The sequence below is a fragment of the Leucopleurus acutus genome, assembly GCF_964270905.1.
Source record: "Leucopleurus acutus genome assembly, chromosome: 1".
In the NCBI taxonomy this organism is placed as follows: domain Eukaryota; kingdom Metazoa; phylum Chordata; class Mammalia; order Artiodactyla; family Delphinidae; genus Leucopleurus; species Leucopleurus acutus.
The window spans coordinates 11117642-11140684 of NC_139142.1; the positions used below are offsets into that span (position 1 = coordinate 11117642).

General features: G+C 55.9%; 1 protein-coding gene across 1 annotated transcript in view; it reads left to right on the forward strand.

Annotated features, from left to right (window-relative positions):
• ITPK1 (inositol-tetrakisphosphate 1-kinase) overlaps positions 1-23043 on the forward strand; it is a 161309-nt gene that overhangs the window by 122342 nt on the left and 15924 nt on the right. Inside the window, exons 6-7 of the mRNA XM_082852870.1 lie at positions 19273-19371; positions 19696-19736. Of these exons, the coding sequence (XP_082708996.1) occupies positions 19273-19371; positions 19696-19736 (140 nt within the window). The remainder of the gene's footprint in view (positions 1-19272; positions 19372-19695; positions 19737-23043) is intronic.

Consider the following 23043-nt stretch of genomic DNA (forward strand, 5'->3'; position numbering starts at 1 on the left):
TGGCCGAAGCTGGTAGTTAGTAGCAGGGCCTGGAGTCTCGGAGGACAAAGAGGAGAGGGGTGTAGCCCCCCGAGCACTGTTACTCCCGAGTCAGGATTAGCTTCCAGCTCCGATTTTGTGCAGGAGGCTGGCGTTTTGGAGTAACCCACCAGGACGATGCTTCACACACCTGTCGGGTGGGCCTGTGAGGAGCTGACCCCTGTGGCACCTACCTGCCCGGGGCTCCCCGGGTGTCAGCCTGCCCACGTCACGGGGCCGAGGGGTCAGGTGTGAGGGAGGACCGGCGCCAGGCCAGGCCTGGACACACTGCCGGAGCGGGTGGCCACGGAGGAGGCTCGGGCCCCGTGGGCTGACAGGGAGGCGGGGGCCTTTGCCTGGGTGCTCCGTGCCTGACTCCACTCCAGGACTTTGGGGCGTTTGGGAGAAACATTGTCCTCGTTCCCACATCAGCCACTTCCAGCCATGCAGGCAGAGACCCCGCGTCCAGATGGAGGTGCGGGGTCTGCAGAGCAGGGTGGTAGTGGAGCACCGCCTGTCGGCCAGGCCGAGGTGGGCCCCGTGTCAACGTTAGGAGGCAGCTGGTCCTGAACCTGGCCCTGCCCCGGGCCCTGGCGAGTCTCCCATCTGTCACCTGCACGGAGGAGGTAAACGCCCTCGCCCAGGGTGTCGTGAGGAGAGCACGTAGGGCCGGCCTGGCCCTGGGTGGGTGGCTTCTCCTCCCCTTGTTGCTAACCCTCCCGAGGGGGCTGTAATGATCCCCTTTTTCAGTTGAGAAAAGAGAGGCTCTGGACGAGATGCCAGACTTCCTGCTCATCTGCTGGCACACAGAGATGCTCGGGCCTGGCCGGCGCCTTACACAGACCCTGCTGGGAACCCCTGTTTCCTCCTGACCCACAGACCCGCCCTCTCAGGAGGCACTCCCGAGTGACCCCCCGCACCAACCCAGGCCCTGATGGCTCCTCCAGGCCTGTCCCTGCAGCCCCTGCCTGTGCAAGGCTGGCCTGGGCCAGTAGGTGAGCCAGACGCTGTCTTTGTGACCTCTGGCTCCCTTTCCCCTTGTTGAGTTGACTGACCCCTGCAGACTCGAGATCCCCAGAGCCTTCTTCCCCCTTCACACGCAGTCTCCCAGTGCCCAGGTGAGAAATCTCAGCATCTCTTCCCCAGGACATGATAGGGCAGACGGATGCTCAAACACACCTGTTGGTCAAGGTTGATCAGAAAGTACTAGACACCAGTCATTTACACTTCAGTGTGAATGTAAGACCCACCTAGTGTCTTTCCAGCCGAAAGATTTTTTTTTTCTTTTTTTTTTTTTTTTGCGGTACGTGGGCCTCTCACTGTTGTGGCCTCTCCCATTGCAGAGCACAGGCTCCGGACGCGCAGGCTCAGCGGGCATGTCTCACGGGCCCAGCCGCTCCACGGCATGTGGGATCTTCCTGGACCGGGGCACGAACCCGCGTCCCCTGCATCGGCAGACGGACTCTCAACCACTGCACCACCAGGAAAGCCCCCAAAAGAGATCTTGAGCTCTTGATGCCCCCAAACTGTTCTCCGTATCTTAAAGATGAGGAGAGAGGCCCAGAGAGGTGGGAGGACTGACCATTGGCCACTCTGTGCCTCCAGCTCAGTCCAGGGGACACACGCCTCTGCAGTAGTCTTTTCTACAGAAGCAGTGCTGTAGTGAATCTGGACTCAGATGGCCTGGCTGTGTGCATTTAGGCCAGTTATTTAACTGCACCACGGAGCCTCAGCTTTCCTATCTGTATAATGGGAATAATGATAGCAGCCCCTTCCTCACAGGGTTGTTGTAAGGATTAAACGTGGTTATGCATTTAAGGCATAAATACTCAATAGATGGTAATTCTCCTGGGTGACACTGGGTTGTGGTGTTTCAGACCACGCGTGGTGTGTTGTGACCCTATGAGTCCTGGGTTCTTGAGATTCTTTTTAGCACCAAATCCATGCTGGCATCCTTGATCGTGACCTCTGTGACCCTGTGACCAGGCCCCTTGGACAGCACTCCCCTCTCCATCCATCCTTCCTGAGCACCCACACCCATGTTTGAAATGCATCATGTGTGTTTATTTTTAATTATATCAGTTTTATGGATTTATTGTAAAGTTCACATTAGCATTCCTCATGTCTGTGATGGATTGGTTCCAGGACCCCCCACGGATACCGAACCTAGGATGCTGGAGTCCCTTACATAAGACGGCGTAGTGTTTGCACAGAATCTACGCACATCCTCCTGTATACTTTATTTTTTTATAGCATTTTATAAATTTATGTATGTATGTATTTATTTTTGGCTGCGTTGGGTCTTTGTTGCTGTGTGCAGCTTTTCTCTAGTTGCAGCGAGCGGGGGCTACTCTTTGTTGCAGTGGGCGGGCTTCTTATTGCGGTGGCTTCTCTTGCTGCGGAGCACAGGCTCTAGGCGCGTGGGTTTCAGTAGTTTGGCATGGGCGCTCTAAAGTGCAGGCTCAGTAGTTGTGGCTCGCGGGCTCCAGAGCACAGGCTCAGTAGTTGTGGCACACGGGCTTAGTTGCTCCGCGGCATGTGGGATCTTCCCAGACCAGGGCTAGAACCCGTGTCCCCTGCATTGGCAGGCGGATTCTTAACCACTGCGCCACCAGGGAAGTCCCAGCCTATATACTTTAAATCATCTCTAGATTACTTCTCATACCCAATGCAATGCAAATTATATGTAAATAGATGTAAATACAATAAAATGCTATGTAAATATTTGCTGGCACGTGACAAATTCAAGTTTTGCTTTTTGGAACTTAATGGAATTTTTTTTCCTGAATATTTTCTATTCGTGGTTGGTTGAACTCCGTGGATACAGAGGGCTGACTGTATACAATTTTTTTAGTATAATTGTTATTTTTAAGTAATTTTAAACTTACCCAAAAAAGGTGCAAAAAATGCTACACAAAGTGCCCGTCTGTATACCTTTGCACAGCTGCGTCCAGTGTCAACATCTTGTGTAACAGTTTATAGTTCTCTAAGCCAGGAAATTCACATCAATAGCAATACGGTTATTAAACAATTTCGCAGCTGTCCCACTGCTACCCTGTTCCTGGCTCAGGATCCAGTCTGGTTGTCCATCTGTGGACTCCGTCCACCTAGAGCCGGGCCGCAGGTTGTTTGTCTTTCATGACCTTGACACTTTGGAGGAGCCTTGACTGTTTATTTTGCTGCGTGTCCCTCAATTTGGGGGTATCTACTCCACCTGAGTCGGTGGGGATTCTGCATTTGGGGCAGGAGCGCCACACCAGCAATACTGTTCCCCCCTCCGGTCAGGAGGACATGACATCAACGTGTCTTCCCACTGGCTAATAGATTATTTGGTCAGAGTTGTGTCTGACATGGTTCTCCTCTGCAAATTTCTGTTTTTCTCTTTGTCTTGGCATCTCATAAGGAGACACTTTGCAGTCATCCTGTTTCTTGTCAGACTTTTACCCACTTTTTTTTTTTTTAAAGCATCCATTGATGGTTCTTGATGACAGTTGCCGCTATTACGGTTGTTGCCAAATGGTCTTTGTATAGAGTTTTTTTTTTTTTAATAAGTTTATTTATTTATTTATTTTTGGCTGTGTTGGGTCTTTGTTGCTGCACGCAGGCTTTCTCTAGTTGCGGCGAGCGGGGGCTACTCTTCGTTGCAGTGCGCGTGCTTCTTATTGCAGTGGCTTCTCGTTGTGGAGCACAGGCTCTAGGTGTGCGGGCTTCAGTAGTTGTGGCACGCGGGCTCAGTAGTTGTGGCTCACAGGCTCTAGAGTGCAGGCTCAGTAGTTGTGGCAAACGGGCTTAGTTGATCCGCGGCATGTGGGATCTTCCCGGACCAGGGCTTGAACCCGTGTCCCCTGCATTGGCAGGCGGATTCTTAACCACTGCGCCACCAGGGAAGTCCCTATACAGAGTTTTAAAGAGTGAGTGTGCCTCCCTTCGCCCCAGTTGCACTGGAAAGTGACAGGGACTTCTCGGCCTTCTCAGACATCCATGGTGGGGAGGGGCATCCATGGGGCCCCAGCATGATCTCATTTGTAAACAAAGGCAAAGGCAAAGATGAGAATTAAGAAGGAAAAGGAAAAGTTGGGGGTTGTGTCAGATATGGTGGAGAAATCGGGAGTAGACACGTTTCTTTGCTGCAGGACTTTTCAGAGCCTTTATGTGCTAATATGAATCTTCAGTCTCTCAGAGGCAGGCAAACTGCATTTTACCACCGGTGGAAGTTGCGCTGATAGCTTATATTTACAAATAGAGAAAAAAATGCTAATTAAATTCTGACACACCATAAATGATGAGCCACATCTCAGCTTCAGAGATGGAAAATGAAGAAAACAAAAGAGAACCAAACCCACGCCCTAGAATCGATGAAATACAGCAATGTTTACCCTTTTCCACTTAATCAGTTATGGGCCCCCCATCTCGTTTTTGTTGCGCTTATGGTAAGAGGCCTGGTCCACCCAGCACACCTCAGGAATTGCTGGACTGGATGCCTCCTGAGGGCCGCTCACCCCCAGCCCTGCTCAGATGTGGTCCTGAAGTCCCTCTGTCAGCAGGCAGGGCCCTGATTGCCAGTGGCTCAAATCTGTTTGGCCCGCACCTCTCTTCCCAGAGGCAGCCGCTCTTAAGTATGGAATCCATCCTTCCAGGCTCTTCTCATACATGTACAAATACATGTGTGCTTAAAAAAAGAAAGAAAGAAAAGAAACAGTGTCCTCCTACTTGTGTTCTCCTGTAACTTGCTTTTTCTCCACTGAACATATGTCTTGGCTTCTTTCCAGGATGAGGACAACTAGGTCTGATCTGCCCTTTTTGATGACAGCATAAGATTTCAGCATGTGAATGAAAAAACCCATAATTTACTCAATTATACTGGGCTCATAAAGTCATTCCAGTTTGATTTGGATTTTTTCTTTTAACTGAGCTGCAGTGAACACAGGTCTTTGCATAGGTCTGTAAAATTAATCCCTAGAAGTGGAATTTCCCGAAGACCGTTATAAACGTTTCTCCCTTTGCAGATATTGCTGGATTGTTCTTCAAAAGGTGTGAACAGGGCTTCCCTGGTGGCGCAGTGGTTGAGAGTCCGCCTGCCGATGCAGGGGACACGGGTTCGTGCCCCGGTCTGGGAAGATCCCACATGCCGCGGAGCGGCTGGGCCCGTGCGCCATGGCCGCTGAGCCTGCGCGTCCGGAGCCTGTGCTCCGCAACGGGAGAGGCCACAGCAGTGAGAGGCCTGCGTACCACAAAAAACAAAAAAAAAGTTTGAACAAATTTTACTCCTTATAGTGTGTGGCTGCTGGAGAAATGATAACTGTCTTACCTTCATTTGCATTTCTTCCAGATTGACAAGATTACGCATTTCTTCTTGTGTCTGTTGCCCCTTTGCATTTCTTCTGTGTATGAATTTTTTCATGTTAGTTGCCCATTTTTCTCTTGGGTTGTTGGTCTTTTTCTTATTGATTGGTTAGAGCCCCTTTGGGGGTTAAGGAGATTGTCTTATTGTTTAAATATATGGACTGTTTCGTTGCTGGAAGCTTCATCTTTGCACTGGACCAAGCTAACATTTTCTATTCTGCTTTTAGAATATGTATGGCCAGAGAGAGCACTTCAAATATTATTTTTTAAACGTCTTGAAAACAGCAAAGGCTGCTGCATTTTGGGAGTTGGAGCCGAGTGGGGCAGTGAGCCTTTGGGTCCGGAAGGGGCCATAAATCAGTGCAAACAGCTGCCACAGAGTTAATCCGCGTTTCCAGCAACCGTTTCCACAAGCTGGAATGGGACTCAGGAATGTCCCTGTCTCCACCGGGGCCAGTGTCTAACTTCCACACTCCTGGCCTCGAGCACACTGGGTGCAGATAGCACTCTGTCCCCTCGAGAAGAAACAGGTCCTTAGCTGAGTCAGACGGGATGGAAACTGGTCCAGCTGACCAGGGCCATGTCAGACTGGGGACTGTCAGACCTGTGGCCTGTGTTCCCCTCTGTCCCTGCCCAGAAGCCGCCCCCTCCCCCAATTTCGGGCTGGTTCCCCACCTTCCAGTGTTTTCGCCAACAGCACACCTGCAGCTGGGGAGCTGAGGATCAGGCTGGTAGCAGGGAGGTAGCAGCTGCAGCAGGGCCTTAGGGGGGCCCCTCAGAAGCCTCCAGGGAGCAGGGTAGGGGCTGCAGCCACTGCTGAAATGCACCCATCTCCCTACCCAGTGTCTCCAAATAACACAGTCAAGGTCCCCCTTTGAAAACTCATAATAACGAAGCCTATTAGTTTCCTATTGCTGCATAACAGGTAACTACAAACTGAGTGGCTTTCAACATCCCCCCTTCGTTATCTCACAGTTCAGTAGGTCAGAAGTCTACCTGGTGTGGCTGGTTTCTGGTCTCAGGGTGTCTCAGATGGGAATCAAGGTGTCGGCTGGGCTGCGTTCTCATCCGAAGGCCCCGAGGAAGAGCCCGCTCCCAGGCTCATGCTTGTTGGCAGGAATCACTTCCTTGTGGCTGTAGGACTGAGGTCCCAGTTTCCCTGCTGGCTGTCAGCAAGGGGCCACCCTCTGCTCTTACAGCCCCCATATTCCTTCTCATGGGCCCCTCCATCTTCAAGCCAGCAAAGGCTGTCCGGCCCTCCCTGTGCCTCAGGCAGCACCAGGCTGGGCCTCTGCACGGCCCACCTGCCGAGCCCTCCCTCACCACGTGAGCGGCAGGGACACAGCATGAGCCTGTTGTGAGCGGCAGGGACACAGCATGAGCCTGTCGGCACTCAGGAAGTGCCGCTTCTCTCTGCCTCCCCTCAGGGGGTCCTGGGGCCGAGCACCGTCCAGGCTGGCTCCTGGGCCCTGAGGCCTCCAGGTTCACTGCCTGGTCTGTGTGGCCGTGGGCCTGGGTGGATGGAACCCTGGCCTCTGCTCACATCCACTCTCCTCATGTGACCTTCTGAGGTGTCAGGCCCTTCTTCCCCTCAGACGCCGTGGGTGACCTGGACGGTGAGTAGTGAGTGCCCGGTCGTGCCTGGGGAAGGCTCGCCCCGGGCTGCCTCAGCGCCCAGCTCCCGTACACCCTTCACTTTCGGCCGCGCTCAGCCTCCGACTCCGTCTGAGCCCCTTGGTGCCTGAGCCCCGGGCAGGGCCTTCTCTCCTCCCTTTTCCCAGAGAGGGGAGGGTACCTCAAGGGCCACCTGTGTCCTGAGCCTGATACTCATGAGACAGTCCAACTCCTGGGGAGCCCTCACCCCATCGTGGGTTCAGAATGGATGCCCAGGTTGTTGACTGGGCCTCAGCGTGCAAGGAGCAGACCCAATGCCAACTGACGGCAGCCAAGCTGTACGTGGTGCTTCCCCCTGTACGGCCCCTCACGGCCCCTCATCTAGTCCTCACATCCTCACAAAGAGCCTAGGGTGTAGGTGTTACCCCCATCTTGCAGATGTGGAAACAGAGGCACAGAGGGGCGGCCAGCCCAGGGGGAAACAGTGGACCTGGGATCGGAACCCAGGCACCCAGCCCACCACTGCATACACCCATGGCCTACGAGGGGCTACGCGGATGAGGATCTGCCTCTCCCAGGATCAGCCCAAAGCCCTGGCAGATTTCCAGGTGGTTCCCATGAGTCAGGCTCCCCAGTCCCCACATCTCCAGGGCATGCGGCTTCAAGGGCTGGAACTTGAATGACTTAAACAAAACAAAACATATTATTTCAACTTCATGTCATCTGGGGCTGTGAATGGGTCTGAAGAGACAGGATGATGTCACCGTTGTCCAATCGTTTCCACCCTTTTGAAGCCCGACACAAATCCCCCCACGAATCCAGCCTCTGTGCCTCAAGGGGGCCTCGGGCTGTAGGGAGAGATGAGTCACCTTTAATAAAGACAATGCAGAGTGAACTGGAAGTAGGTGCTAGGGGATGCGCGGGGTCAGAGCAGGGGACAGTTCCCGAGTGTCACTGGGGGGAATCAGCAGAGGTTCTTACTTATCGAGGTGGGGCGGGGCGGCTTGGGGGCATCCCAGGAAGATGCCTCCTGAGGAGAGAGGGGAGGCGAGGGTAGAGCACTGCCTTGGGGAGCCCTTCCGTGGCCAGGCTGGTGGACGGGACATTATACTGTGGACCGGGGGGGGGGGGCAGGAGAGTCAAGGTAAGGACGCAAAGCATCCTGTCCTCACGCCCAGGCCCGGCTCCACTTCAGAGACCACTTCCATCTCTTCTCGTCCGTGGGTCGGCCGTCCAGGCCTTTCCTGGCCGCCGCCTCCTGATCCGGGCCTGCGGCTGCTTTCCCTCCCCGACTTGTCTGTTCTGCATTGCTGGGTGGCTACCGTCACCACGAGCCAAAAAGCCACTCGGTTGTTTTCAGAGGGGCTGTCAGGCTAAGACTTGGCTCGCCCAGGATGCACAGATGTCTTTCCCCGTCTAGGATTCGAGAACACGTGGCTCCTGCCCCTAACAGGATGACGGCAGGGGGCAGGGGACTTTGGACAATCAGGCACCAGACGAGGCATGAACGCTGGAGTCTGTGGGTTGGCGGGCCAGGCCAGCACTCAAGCCCCATGGCCACAGTCACTAGGGCTGTGCCAGACCAACAGCGCCGCGTGGTGGCCAGTCGAGGAGTTGCAGGCCACCTCCTTTCTTTCCCTGTGCTGGTCAGTTGTGTTCCTCCATGCCCCCCCCCTTTCTCCTTTTGTTTCCGGGCTCACAGCTCACGCTTATTCAGTTCATCTCACACACGTGCACTTGTCAGAGAGTTTCCACTGACGGCTGCCGTCTCTGAGCAGCACTGAGCTAGGGGTCAGGCCAGGTCCTGACCCCAAGGAACGTACTGCCCGGTTGCACAGTCAGAACCCAAATGTGTGGAAATTTACTAGGGGACCAGAGATGAGCGAGCAAACAAGGTAGCGACGCAGGAGAGAGATGGTAGTGGAACAGGTGAGACTGCCAGTAGGAGATGCTGGGGAGGTGTCATTGTTAGGAGACAGCTTGTTCCCAGGGGCTTCGGGGAAGCTGAGTGACACCGGCTGAGCGGGTTGTTGCCGACTGGTGGGAGGAGGGGCGTCCCCGAGGCGTGTGGGGCGGGGGGTGATGAGGATACCACTGTGCGTGGAGCCGGGCTGTGGCTGGGAATGGTCTTGGCTCTGCATCTGGGAGGAGCTGGGAAGTGAGTTAGATTTCCAGGGCTGCTACAGCAAAGCGCCACAGACTGGGCGGCTTAAATCACAGAAGTTAATTTTCTCACATTTCTGGAGACTGGAAGTCCAAGGTCCAGGTGCCGGCAGGGCTGGTTTCCTCCGAGGCTTCTCTCCTTGGCTTGTAGGGGGCTGTCTTCTCCCCGTGTCCTGTCATGGTCTCCCCTCTGTCTCCTGTCTCCTCTTCTTAAGAACATGAGTCAGTTGGATTAGGGCCCCCATGTGACCTCGTTTTAATTTAATCCCCTCTTTAAGGGCCGTATCTCCACATAATAGCCACATTCTGAGGTCCTGAGCGTTGGGCCTTCAGCATATGAATTTGGGGGGACGCAGTGCAGCCCGTAATGGGAAGGCAAACAGAATCATGTCGCAGGAGCCTGGAAAGGCTCTTCGCTCACGTCAGCCTTGGACAGTTATTGAGCTGAGAGCTGCTTCAATATATAGGTCGGAGCTTTAGGAAGATGACCCAGGATCCAGCCGCTGTGTGTAGTTTGGGGTGGATGGTAGGTGAGGTGGGCAGGATGCCAGGAATCCAGTGGTTTGAGGGTGTTGCAGCCACAGTGGGGAGAAGATGGTTCTGGGGTGAGAGTACCAAGAAGGGGGCTCCTTGGTTAACAAACGCCAGCAGCTGGGAGGAAGCCCCAGCCCTGGGCCGCCGCACTTGTTCTGTCCGTCCCGGCGAATCGTCCAGGGCTTGAACCTGGGATGGGTCGTGCTGGGCAGGCTGGGGCCACTACAGCTACCCAGACGCCGGGGTGCAGCCGCCCTTGCTGGAGGGAACTGTTTCGTAATTTTAAAATACATTTTGTAAACGTGGGGCAGTGGGAGACAACCCTGTGAAGTTGGTACTATTTTTGTTGTCCTCTTTCCCGCGAGGAAGCTGAGGCCGAAGGAAAGTTACTTGGCCAGCGTGGCACAGCTGATATGAGCTGGAGCGGGGATTCAAACCCAGGCACGCCAGGCCCTGGTGAGCCCACAGGAGAGGCCTCCTCCGAGGTGTGGGAGAAGAGGGTGCTCAGAGGAGGGGGGTGGCCTGACCCAGGGCTTGGAGCACGAGCAGGAGCTTCCCAGGCCAGGAAGGAGCTGGAAGAAGGGGCCTGCAGGGCCGAGGGACCGGCATGTGCAGAGAGGCTCCAGGGCCTGTGAAATCAGGGGGTTAGTTTTCTCAACTCTCAGAAGATTGAGTGAGAGCCGGGACCCTGCCCACGCCTCCCCGCTCCCGTGCCTGCTGTCAGTGACACGGTGGATCTCCTCACTCTTCCCTCCTGAATAAGGCTCTTTCCTGCCATTCAACACAGGCCCCGGGGAATGGGGAGTGGCCCAGGGAAGCAGGGCCGAGCCCAGCTCTGAGAGGCAGCATTTGGTGCCCCGAGCTGGGGGGTCCTGGGCCGAGACGTGAGGGAACCTGCCTTTTTTTTTTTTTTTTTTGCGGTACGCGAGCCTCTCACTGTTGTGGCCTCTCCCGTTGCGGAGCACAGGCTCCGGACACGCAGGCTCAGCGGCCATGGCTCACGGGCCCAGCCGCTCCGCGGCATGTGGGATCTTCCCGGACCGGGGCATGAACCCGCGTCCCCTGCATCGGCAGGCGGACTCAACCACTGCACCACCAGGGAAGCCCGAACCTGCCTTTTGATAAGGGCCACCTCCCTCCAGCCAGGAGAGCTGGGAGCCCAGGCCAGTGCTTCGTTCATTCACTTGTACACTTGTTCGTTGGGGATGCAGCCATGAACGCGGTAGACAGGGCCCCTGCCTGAAAGGTGGAGCCCCAAGTCGAGGCAGCAGCTCTCTGACTGAGGAGGGAGGGTTTGCATGGACTGAAATTTCCGGCCTTCACCGAGGCCCACCGGGATGTCGCCTTCCCCCGAGAAGCCCTCCATGGTTTCTCCAGGATGCAGTTAGAAGTCTGCACGCGATCCCTAGCGCAACCCCGCTCTCCTGGGGGTCGGTCTGCTGGCTCATACCTGAGTCACACGCTCCCTCGGCTCTGCCTTCAGCACGCAGGGCTTGGGGTGCACCTGTTGGGAGCCGGGTGAGGGGCCCTTCGCCACCACCCGGCTCCCGGAGGCACCTGTGAGCCCAGAGGCTCCCCTGTCGTGTCGTTTGGGGGTGGGGGTGTGAACAGATGGCAACTCCAGGCCCTTGCCCACCACACTCCCTGCACCCCCATCCCCGCCAAGGGGGAGCTGGCTTCTTTAGCTGGCATTTCGCAGCCCTTTTTCCTCATCCTTTCAACTCCAGCAAGTAGACAGGAGTGATTCATTATGACCCCCGGTCTACTGATAGGAGCCCAAGACCTGAAAGGCCACGTGGCTCGCCTGGGCCCAGGGGAGCTGCCGGAACTTGCATGCACGTCTCCGGGCCCCCGTCCAGAGCTTTCGCTCACTGGGTCATGCACGGGTCTCGCCCCCAGCCCCCCACGCCAGCTGGTGTCTCCAGGCCTCGCTCCCTCTGCCGCGGGGCCTGCCTCGACCCTGAGTGACCGTGTGTGCGGGGGTGGGACCATTCACTATGTCACCCGTCATCCTCCCTCATGAAAGTACTGCCCAGATTTCTGAAAAAGGGACTGCCTGGGGCTGGGAAGGCATGGTCAAGACCCAGCATTGCTGGTGCCCCAGGAAACTGCCCCCGTCCCTCTGGGAAGCAGCATGACCCTGCGGCAAGAGCGCAGACCCCCTCCTGGGAATGCGGCCTGTGGAAATGACTCATCACAAGCGCAGAGGCTTATCACGCATGAGAGGTGTTCAGTCCATGGCGGAGGAAGATTGGCACAAACATGAATGTCTGACCCGAGGGGAAGTGTTGCCAGTCAGGTGACCAGGAAATGCAAAACCACGGGAAAATACTGGTGGCAGCAGCATTCGGTAAAAACAATTAAAAAGGAAAGTCCAGTCACAGTCACAGCAAAGTAGATAAACAAGATGCTTCTGCAGGGGAAAGTCCTCCAGAGAAGCCAGTGGCCAGGCTGAGAGGGGACAGCTGTGACAGCTGTCGTCTTTTCAGATGGAACAAACCTGGGTGGGCAGGCCTCGAGGGAGCGGAGTGTGAGGACGCAACGGTGGCCCGAGGGCCCAGGTAGAAGGCAGGCGGCCTGGAATGTGGGACATTGGCGCCCAGGCACACTGACCATAGGCTCCGCGTCTGTCCAGATGTGGCCTAGATGCCCAAGGAGCTGGCCTTGTGCAGAGGGCGCTGTCAGAGATCGGTCCCTTCACTCAACAAGTACTTGTTGAGCGCCTACTGTGTACCTCAGTGTTCTAGGCACTGGGCCCACAGCAGTGAATAAACCCACCAGCCCCTGCCGTCATGGAGCCAGTTTTCTAGAGAGGGAGACAGAGCCCTCGAATGTAGTAACTCCTCCCCCTGGCACGTCCCAGGTGAGTCCTCCCCGCTGCCTAGGAGCACGCAGCGGGCTCCAGGCCCTCGGAGCTGCTTCTCTGGCCTGTCTGCAGCTCCTCTCGCCTCAGCACAGCCCTCACTCGTGGGTGTCATTCTCTGGGGCCCCGCCCTGCAAAGGATTCCCACTCTGCATGTCCTTGGGGACTGTCCCTGCCCCAGGTTTTGTTTCCACTGGGTATCATCTGGGTGAAGAAGTTATACCTGTCTGGGAGAAAAGAACTGAAACAGAGTCTTGTCACAGCTGTCCCCAGGCCCTGCATCGCCGGGGCCCCCCCAAGGCTTCCTTCACATCTGTGTGCAGAGGGCCCGTTCTCCTGGCACCATGCTGGGCACAGCCAGGGAGCCAAGGAGGGTGAGGCCCGGGGCCCAACATCCCCGGTAGCTGGACATGGACCGGCAGCCACGATTCAGAACCTACCCACTCTCCAGGTGGCCTTGCCCAGTGTAGTAATAGAAATAGCAGCCACTGCTATGTGCCTATTAGGTGCCAAGGCCTCCCAACAACCCTCTAGGGAGGCATCGCTCCCATTTTACAGATGAGAAGAGCAAGGCCCAGCATTGTTCAGTCATTTGCCAAAGGTTACAGCTAGTTTACCCCAGGTTCAGTCAGGCTTCAAGGCTGCACCTTCAAAGTGCTGTCTCCGCCTCTCCCCTGCCCCTAGTTTCCTCTTGTAGCACCTGTTTGTCATTGTCTTTTGTCCTCTTGCTAGCTCTGTATCACCTGCCACCAGTTGCATGGGGGCGTGGCCACCTGCCAGAGAGGACAGGGCAGTGATGTGACTCGGACACCTGGATCCTCACCCTGGGCCTGCCTATGACTTGTGTATGGTCTTGAACTATTCTCTTCCCCTCTCTGGACGTGATAGGACTTGCCATCTCTGAGGACCTCTGGCTTCACGTTCTCTGATGAGGGTAGCAGAGAGGGAAGAGCGGGTGTTTCAGGTTCCCAGGGGCTAATATTTCAGCTCTTAACAGAACACAACCCACCATCTGACTTAAAAAAAAGCCTCTTTCCAACTCCCATCCAGAAATAAAGATGACAAATAAATAAGCGGCAGTAGCCTTCTTCGGGGAACCAGAAATAGCGCCCAGTGCTGACTGATAGAAAGAGTCTTATTCTATTTGGGGGAGAAGAGCTGTTGGCACTGTTGTGATTTTCCCAGGGCGGAGCTGGAGGGAACTCTGCTGTCGCTGTCCCTCACATGGGGCGGGGCCGGCTCCACCGCTGCAGGGCCCGGCTGCTTCCTCGACACTCCCACTCAGGAGACCTCTGTGTCCACGAACTAGACTGATGTCACCGTCTTCATCTCAAAGGCTGGGTCCATTTGTATGACCAGACGGCAGCGTGTCCTCAAGCAGGGCCTTTGCACTGGCCGTTCCGTCTGCCAGGAGCGCGTTTCGTTTCCCCCAGATGCCCAGGCCGACTGCTCGCCTTCCTGTGTCTTTGCTCAACGAGGCACATCTCGATCACACCTCCACCTCCACTGGCAGCCCCCTCGCGCGCCCCGTGTCGCCTGCCAGCACCATCTAGCTGTCCATTTTACTCATCCATCGGGCTTATTGTCCGGTCCCTGCACCTGGAATGTCAGCTCCCCGAGGCAGCGTTGCTTGTGTTCCTTCATTGCTGGGTCTCTAGCTCCAGGGATACAACACATTTTTTTGTTGGTGACCGGTTATTGAAACCAAAATAGAAACGGTAGTAGTTTCTAATTTACTGTGATTTCACAGGCGTGGCAGGGTGATTTTGGCTACAAGCAGCCAGAAATTGGGTCAAGCAGTAGAGTCATCGTGGTCTGCTGTACCCGAGTCCAGCGTTGGGACAGGCCCCGGGCGTGTGGCAGCCTGCAGCCCAGTGAGGGACACAGGTTCCTTTCCAGCCTCTGCCCTGTGGGCACAGGACTGCCTTCCCCCAAGGCTGACCCCCACAGACTGAGCTTGGTCTGTGGGCGTTTCAGGCCGCATGATCAGGGAGGTCTTGGTCCCGGGCCCACCCTGGAGAGGGCGTGGGGTTTGCAGCTGGTAGTGCCTGTTGCTCAGGGTGTGGTCAACAAGCTCCAAGTTAGGATAAAGGAGGAAGAGCATGACGCTGTGCCTGGGCCCCTCTTTCTTGTCACGCTCGGTCCTTGGCCTCCTCTGCTGGGTCCTGCCATCACCCAGGCTACCACCTCAGACCCCAGAGCCTGAGATTTCAGAAAGGTGTGGGTGTCTGGCCTAATGCTGGATGCAGCCTGTTCATTGGAAGTGTCTCGTCTCTGCATTTCATCTGGACCCCAGATCTCTCCGGGAGAGCACTCTCCTCATCCTTCTCTGATTCACCCTGGCCTTGGCAGGGGCGGGGCTGGGGGACGGGTCTCTGCAGGTTTTCTGGAGGATCGAAGGAGACACTGTACCCGAAGCGTTTTTAGCCCAGTTTCCCGCAGGGAGCGAGTGCTCGCTGGGTGGCAGCCGCTACCGCTGGGGGTTTTTCCTTATTTTTCTTTTTCAATTGGTATAAGCCACATACCATAAAATCCACCTTTTTAAAGTGTAGATACAGTTCAGTAGGTTTGAATATATTCACAAGAATTGTACAGCCATCACAATTATCTAATCCCAGAACATTTTCATCACCGCAAAAAGGAATGTTCCCGTTTGCAGTCGCTCCCCATTCCACCTGCCCCCCAGGCCCTGGCAACCACCAGTCTCCTTTCTGTCTCTATGGAGTGGCCTATTCTGGACACTTGGGATAAATGAAGTCATATATTTTGTGGCTTTTCTAACTGGCTTCCTTCACTTAGCAGAATGTTTTCAAGGTTCATCTATGTTGTAGCATGAATCAGTGCTTTTTATGGCTGGATATATTCCATTGCATGGTTATATCACATTTTGTTTACCCACTCATCAGTTGATTGACATTTGGGTTGTTGCCACTCTTTGGCTGTGATGAATCACGCTGTTATGAACATTCCTGGACAGGTTTTTTGTGGACATATGTTTCTGTCCTCTTGGTTGTATAGCTAGGAGTGGACTGCTGGGTCGCACTGGAACTATGTTTAACTGTTTGAAGAACCGCCACACTGTTTCTCAGAGCAGCTGGACCATTTTACATTCTCACCAGCAATGTCAGGACACTTGTTATCGTCTGTCTTTTTGGTTGTAGCCAACCTATAGGTGTGGTTTTGATCTTCATTCCTCTGATGGCTAATGATGTTGAGCATCCTTTCCCGCGCTTATTGGCCATTCATATGTCCTATTTTGAGAACTGCCCATTTCAGATCCTTTGCCCTATTTTTTTTTTTTTTTTTTTTTTTTTTTGTGGTACGCAGGCCTCTCACTGTTGTGGCCTCTCCCGTTGCGGAGCACAGGCTCCGGACACGCAGGCTCAGCGGCCATGGCTCACGGGCCCAGCCGCTCCGCGGCATGTGGGATCTTCCCGGACCGGGGCACGAACCCGTGTCCCCTGCGTCGGCAGGCGGACTCTCAACCACTGCGCCACCAGGGAAGCCCTGCCCATTTTTTAAATTGGGTTATCGGTCTTTTAATTGTTTGGTTGTTAATAGTTCTTCATACATTTTGGATACTAGACGCTTATCAGATACATGATTTGCAAATATTTCCCCCCATTCTGTGAGTTGTTTTTCACTTTCTTGATAGTGTGCTTTGAAGCACACAAGTTTTACATTTTGATGGCATCAAATGTGTCTATTTTTACTTTGGTTGCTCGTGCTTTTGGTGTCTAAGAAACCATGTGTAATCCCAGGCCATCAAGATTTATGCCTGTGTCTTCTTCTAAGCGTTTTATAGTTTTAGCTCAAATGCTTTTCCTGCACCTACTTTTTTTTAAAGGAATAAATGTTTTTTGTTTTGTTTTTGTTTTTTAATATTTATCACTGTGTTGGGTCTTCGTTTCTGTGCGAGGGCTTTCTCTAGTCACGGCGAGCGGGGGCCACTCTTCATCGCGGTGCGCGGGCCTCTCACCGTTGCGGCCTCCCTTGTTGCGGAGCACAGGCTCCAGACGCGCAGGCTCAGTAGTTGTGGCTCACGGGCCTAGTTGCTCCGCGGCATGAGGGATCCTCCCAGACCAGGGTTCGAACCCGTGTCCCCTGCATCGGCAGGCGGATTGCCAACCACTGCGCCACCAGGGAAGCCCTTTCTGCACCTACTGATAGGATCGTGTGGGTTTCATCCTTTATCCTGTCGATATGGAGCGGGCACTTTTTCTACTAGGGAGGCCGTGGTCAGTAGCATGGACTTGGGAGTCAGCTGCCTGGGGATGAGCCCCCAGCTGCACCCCTTACTCACTGTGTGACTCTGGACAGGGAGCTTCACCTCTCTGTGCCCCATTTTCTTTATCTGTAAAATGGGGGTGACAGCACCTCTTTGTGGGGTTCTTGCGAGGGTGGATGATGGCTTTGCAGACTGTGTGAAGTAGTGTCTGGCACATAACAAGTGGGGTTTATTGACTGTTGGCCGTTAGCCGTGACATTACTTGAAAGCTTTGGGCTGGGGTGGGAAGGGCCTTGAAGGCAGATCTAAAAGCCAGGCAGATTCACCTGCTCTGAAAACTCCGGAAGCTCTGACCGGAGGTGGTCTGTTTGACTCCAGGGATCTCCGAGTCTTCCCATGGGAGGGCTGGGTCCAGGGTGGACCCCCTGCCAGGCCAGGTGGGCAACTGACGCAGACCGGCCTGCTGCCACACGCTCCAGTTTGTTTGGCCTGGAGTGTCACGCCCTGTTAGGGCTGGGCTGGAGGGGCTGCAGCAAGGAGCCTTTGCGCAGAGCGCTTCCTCCTTCCACAGCCTGCCAGCCCCTCACCAGTGTTTCCACCCGGCTCTGACTCTGGGCAGGGGGTGCAGAAATGGGGCCTGTTTAGATAATGGCTTACAGCTGAGAGCCAGGACACACACACACACACACCCCCGCCCCGCCGCCAGCCCTACCTCCCTGCTCCGATGGCCCTGGCTTCTCTTCCCCTGGCCTGCCATGTGAGCCTGGCTCCTTGTCCTGGCCCTGTATGTGGCTGTCATGACCTTGGGCAAAGACTGCCTCTTTGGGCCTCTGTTTCAGCATCTGTCCCTGAGGGATACGAGTGCCCCGTGCAGAGGGCCTGCCTCGCCGTCTGCCAGGGCTCCACCCTCCCTGGGTCCCCGAGAACCTGCCATCACTCTGCGCCTGTTTGGAGTTTGGACTTCGCTGGCGGGGGGCGGGGAGGGAAATTAAAACACTTTTAATGTTCCCTGTGTAATTCTTGGCACTGGCTTTTATGAGATATGTGAAGCTGGATCTTACCTTGGTTTCAGTGTTTTAATGTACTGACCTCCTAGCCAGCCAAGTAGCTAGAAGCTGTTGGAGACAAGCTGCTTTACTGTTTGCTTTCGGTTTGGTTTCCAAGTTTGTGGCGGGGAGGGGGGTGTCACCCCCATCCCACTAATGCTCAGCCTTTCCCAGCTCCTGTGCCCAGAAATACAGGGTGGTCTTACCTCCTGGGAGCTGGTGCCCTGAGTGGGGATGGAGGTGGACTGAGTAGTAATAACAGACCAGTCATGCAACTTAACAATCAGTAGAGAGATTCAGAAGACACTTTGTTTTCCCACGAATAATCTGTTTTGCCCTCACTCGGTGTCTGGCACCAGGAGTGTCCTGATGAACAGAGCACACCCAGCTCCCAGAGCTTCTCAGAAAACCAAACACGCCTGGAACCCACAGGGTGAGCGAGCACCCCTCCAAGAGTGGGGGCTCAGGAAAGCAGCGGCATGGGGGTGGGGCCGGGGCTGGAGTGTGGTGGCAGGAGGAGGGCGATGCCTGTGCTCGCGTGTGGCCCGTCGGGGTGACAGAGGGGTCGGGAGCCGCCTCTGTTAGGTGGCGAGAGGCTGCGTGCCACGGGTCCCTGTGTGACTGCGAGCCACTCTTTAATCCCCCCACCCCCCTCAGCGTCCTCCCCACGGGATTATTTGCAGACTTCAGAGGCGATGTACGTAAAGCCCTTGGCAGAGCTAGACCTGGGATAAGAGCTGAAGGGCTGGTGTCATTCCTGTGATTATCATTAAGCTGATACTGCCTGTGGAGGGGGAAATCTTTTTTTTTTTTAACATCTTTATTGGAGTTTAATTGCTTTACAATGGTGTGTTAGTTTCTGCTGTGTAACAAAGTGAATCAGTTATACGTATACATATATCCCCATATCTCTTCCCTCTTGCATCTCCCTCCCTCCCACCCTCCCTATCCCACCCCTCCAGGGGGTCACAAAGCACCGAGCTGATCTCCCTGTGCTATGTGGCTGCTTCCCACTAGCTATCTATTTTATGTTTGGTAGTGTATATATGTCCATGCCACTCTCTCACTTCATCCCAGCTTACCCTTTGGAGGGTGAAGTCTTTATTGCCCCAGAAGTGTTCATAGTTGATTGAGTGAAAATTTGAGTTACAAAACAGTACCTCGTTGTGGAGCTGTGTGTGTGTGTGTCACATGCCCAAGTGTGGGCTAGGAGGTAATCGCAGTCGTATCTGTGACTGTGTCTGGTTTTCACTTTTAGTTGATCTGCAGCCTTTGCCGTTATCATGTATTGGTTCCGTCACTACAGAAACGCTATTAGAAAATGTAATGAAAGTCTATGCTCTCATTCCCGGGGCATGTGGGTGACTGCGGCGGCGTATGGGCCATCAGATGGGGTGGGCAGGGGCTCTGAGGGGGCCCCGGGGAGAGGGCGGTGCTGACTCGGGCTTCTCCTCCGCCCCCAGATGACAGGATCTGCTCACCACCCTTCATGGAGCTCACGAGCCTGGGCGGAGACGACACCATGCGGCTCCTGGAGGAGAATGGCCTGGCCTTCCCGTTCAGTGCGTATCGCGCCCTGGCGCGCCACGTGGGGGCCGGGTGGGCCTTAAACTTCCCGAGGGTGCAGGCAGGCCTCGGCTGCCGGGGAGGGCATGGCCCCGGGTCCCTGGCTTCCTGGGTGGTGAGGGCCTGGCCTGGCGGCGTCCGTCCAGCTCACCCGCGGGCAGGTGCTGGCCCTGGTCGAGTCCGCGCCGCCCTCCAGCTCCCACCTGCCCCTCCCCTGAGGGGCTGCGGGAGTTGTTAAGAGTTTCTCCCTGTACCTGCAAGGCTGGGCTTTGTGGGTGAATAACCTCGCTCACCCCTCTTTTTCTCTCCCGCACCCACAGTTTGCAAAACCAGAGTGGCTCATGGTACCAACTCTCACGAGGTGAGTGGAAGATGTGACGACTTGACTGCACTGTCCCCCGCCTCCCCGCCCCGGCCATCCCCCTGCCCCCGATCCTTTCGGCTCGCGGTGTCTCTCTGGGAGCCCGCCTAGCCTGCTGCTCCTGAGGTTGTGGGTTTGTACGCTCTCTCCACCCACACCCTGTGCCTGTCCTGTCCCCGAGGCCGCGATGGCTGTGCCTGCCCCCTTTGTGCCCGTGCGAGCCAGGCCTCCATCTGACCAGTCCTTTGGCCTGTCGGTGTCGGTCACTTCCTGCTCCGTGCCAGGCACTGGCCTGGGCCCCACTGAAAAGATGCCATCGCTGCCCACAGGGATCTGCCAGGCCTGCTGAATTTGGGAAGGGGGTGAGAGGAGGAAGGAGCACCCTACCTGCCGTGTATGTGACTGCCCCACCCTCTCATTCATTCCTGTGTTCACCTGGTAGTCCTTCCCGGCCTTGGGTGCCCCGGGAAGGATGTAAGATGTGAGTCCTGGCCTGGTGGGGAGCACAGAGTCCCGGAGGCGGAGGGCACCAGCGGGGTGTGGTTGGGAGACTGAGCGGAGGAAGCCTTTTGGGAGCTAATGGCCGGGCAGGGGCTCTGCTGGGTCTGTTGCCGTCCTTAAGAACCATGCCTGGGACATTGTCTTCAGGGGCACAGCCCAGCCTGGGGACCCCCTCATTAGGTGCATGGGAGGACACCCTGGGCTGTAGACATTTGACCCACCCAGAAGGCCCTGTGGGAGAGTCTGTCCCAGGCAGCCCTGCTGTCAGAAATGCTCCCCCAAGACCTATGACTAAACGTGGACAACCCCGGCGTTGCGCCCTGGAGAAGAAGTATGTAGTGTCTTTATCCCTGGCATGTATTTATGGGGAAATGTCTGTAAACAGCTGTGTCCCTATGGTGTGGTACATGCCGTGATGGGGCTGCAAGGCCGAGGAGTCCCTTTGCTTGTGGGGGGAAACGTGAGGGCAGGAAATCCTGGCCTGTAGCAAAGGTCAGCTGTCTCCCAAGGTCAGGAGCCCTCGTGGAGCCAGGGGTGTGCGCCTGGGCCGGGCCCCGGGAGGGAGCAGGAAGGCCTCAGAGCAGCCAGAATCGTGTCCCCGGAGCCCACGCTGCCCTCGCTGGCACCAGCGCCTGGCCCTTTTCACCACCAGACGGTTCCTCTGTTGGTCAGTGTCTCGGGGTTTCCAGGACAGAAAGGCGACTGCAGCCATTAGTGTGATTAGACCGGCCTAATGCAGAATAGGTCAGCCTGCCAGGAGGGAACCGCTTCTGCTGTTGACGTAAGAACTTTGGAATCACACCAGCCTGGGACCAGGTCTGGTTCTGAGCACCACCGGCTGTGTGACTTTGGGCAGATTACCCAGCCTCTCTGAGTTTCCGTCCCTCACTTGTAACTGGGGATATGGTGGCCGTTGTGAAGGATAAGGGAGTTACTGCATGTGCTGCCATGGGGCCTGGCCCAGGGAGGGTTTGAGACGCTGTCGTGGAACCAGTTGCCCTGGAGCCCGCTGGGTCATGGCTGACGGGGCAGGGGTTCCGGATCGAGGTGGCCACCCTCCTCCAGGGGAGTCTTGACTCCATGGGGTCAAGTGCCTTCAGGGGAGGCTATTTCACCCCTCAGTCCAGTTATCCAAGTCTGGGTCCAAGGTGTGTGCCACGTCCCCCCCCCCCCCCGCACTGCCCCACCCCTGGGCCTCCCCCAGCCCGCCATGCACTGTTTCTGGGAGGGGCTCCTCTGCTGGGTGGGGGTCAGGGACAGAGCCCTGACATTGGGATCTGGGGTGTTGCAGATTCCCAGGGGGCTTGTGTGCCGCGGGCCATCTGCCTCCTGGGAGGCTGTTAGCATCAGAGGGACGCCCCCTCTGGTGGGGCGCCCTCCGTGGCGTGAGCCTGTGGGTGGGACGCCGAGGCTCGTCACCCACCTCAGGGGTGCCCGGGGATGCCGAGTGCAGCGAGGATGGAGGACATCTCCGTGCACGTGATGAGCTCTACACAGGAAAGGGGGCTTTCTGACCGGGGTCCTCCCCTGTACCCCAGTCTGCCCGAGCCCTACCCCTCACTCAACTGAAATTAGGACTAGTTTGTTTTCATCTTAGGGTCACACGATGGTTTGGGCTCTTGTCTTGGCTTTAAGCTGGTGTAAGCACGCAAGTGTGCTCCACTTGGAGTGTGTGGAATACCACACCCCCTCCTTTAGAAACAAAAACCAAAAACCCCACTGAGCCAGAAGCTCGGAGGACCCCGGAGCCACCCCATGGTGGTTATTTTATCTATTTAGTTATTTTTAATTTTTTTGGCCACACTGCGCGACATGCGGGATCTTAGTTCCCTGACCAGGGATCGAACCCGTGCCCCCTGCAGTGGCAGTGCGGAGTCTTAACCACTGGACCGCCAGGGAAGCCCCACCATGGTGGTTACTGATGCTATTTCACAGGTGAGGAAGACGGAGCTTAAACAGGGCTTACGCAGCAAGCGCCAGTGCTGGGTCTTGAACCCGTGTACGGCTCTCTTACTTTCGTCAGATGGCTAAGGAGATAATTCATTGTGGTGCACGTGCACGCGCGCACACGCGCGCGCGCACACACGCGCGCACACACACGCATGCACACACACGCGCACACACACACACGCACTTTTTGTTTCCCCGTGTGGCCTGGATCTCTATTTCTGCCCCACCCAGCTGAGCACCAGGCATATCGTGGTGGTGCTCTGTGACAGTTGCTGGGAGAGGCAACAGCCAGTGTGGCGGCCAGCTGTCCAGCCCCGTTACCCCTCCCAGCAGCTCTGGGCATCTGGTGGCTCCTTCCTGGGGCCCCGTGGACTTGAACGAAGCATTAGCCGTGGCCCCGGCACTGGCAGCTGGCTGCGGTGGGCCTGCCTCAGCCAAAGCGGGCAGACTTTCTCCAGCCGCCCCTCTTCCCATCTCGACCTCAGTCCCCTGCCAGACCCTCCTGGTGGAGGCCTTTGTCCCCAGAGGATTCAGGGACGGGGAGCGGCATGTTCCCGTTCGTCAGCTGCTCGTGTGGCTCACTCAGTGTGTAAGACGGCAAGGCTGGGGGGCTGTTGGACCCCAGCCCATTCCGGGCTCTGTCACTTTCCCGCAGCCACTAAGTGCCTCAGGGCCTCAGTTTCCTCATCTGTAAAAGGGGCGTGGTGTCGGTGCCCACCTCGGGGGTACATTGTGAGGGAAACACCAGGTGATTCATGCAGAGTGGTTAGAACAGGGCCAGGTGTGTCATGAGTACTCAAAAGGCAGCGCTTGTCATTATGCAGGCTTGGACCCAAGGCCTCCCAAACCCTGATCC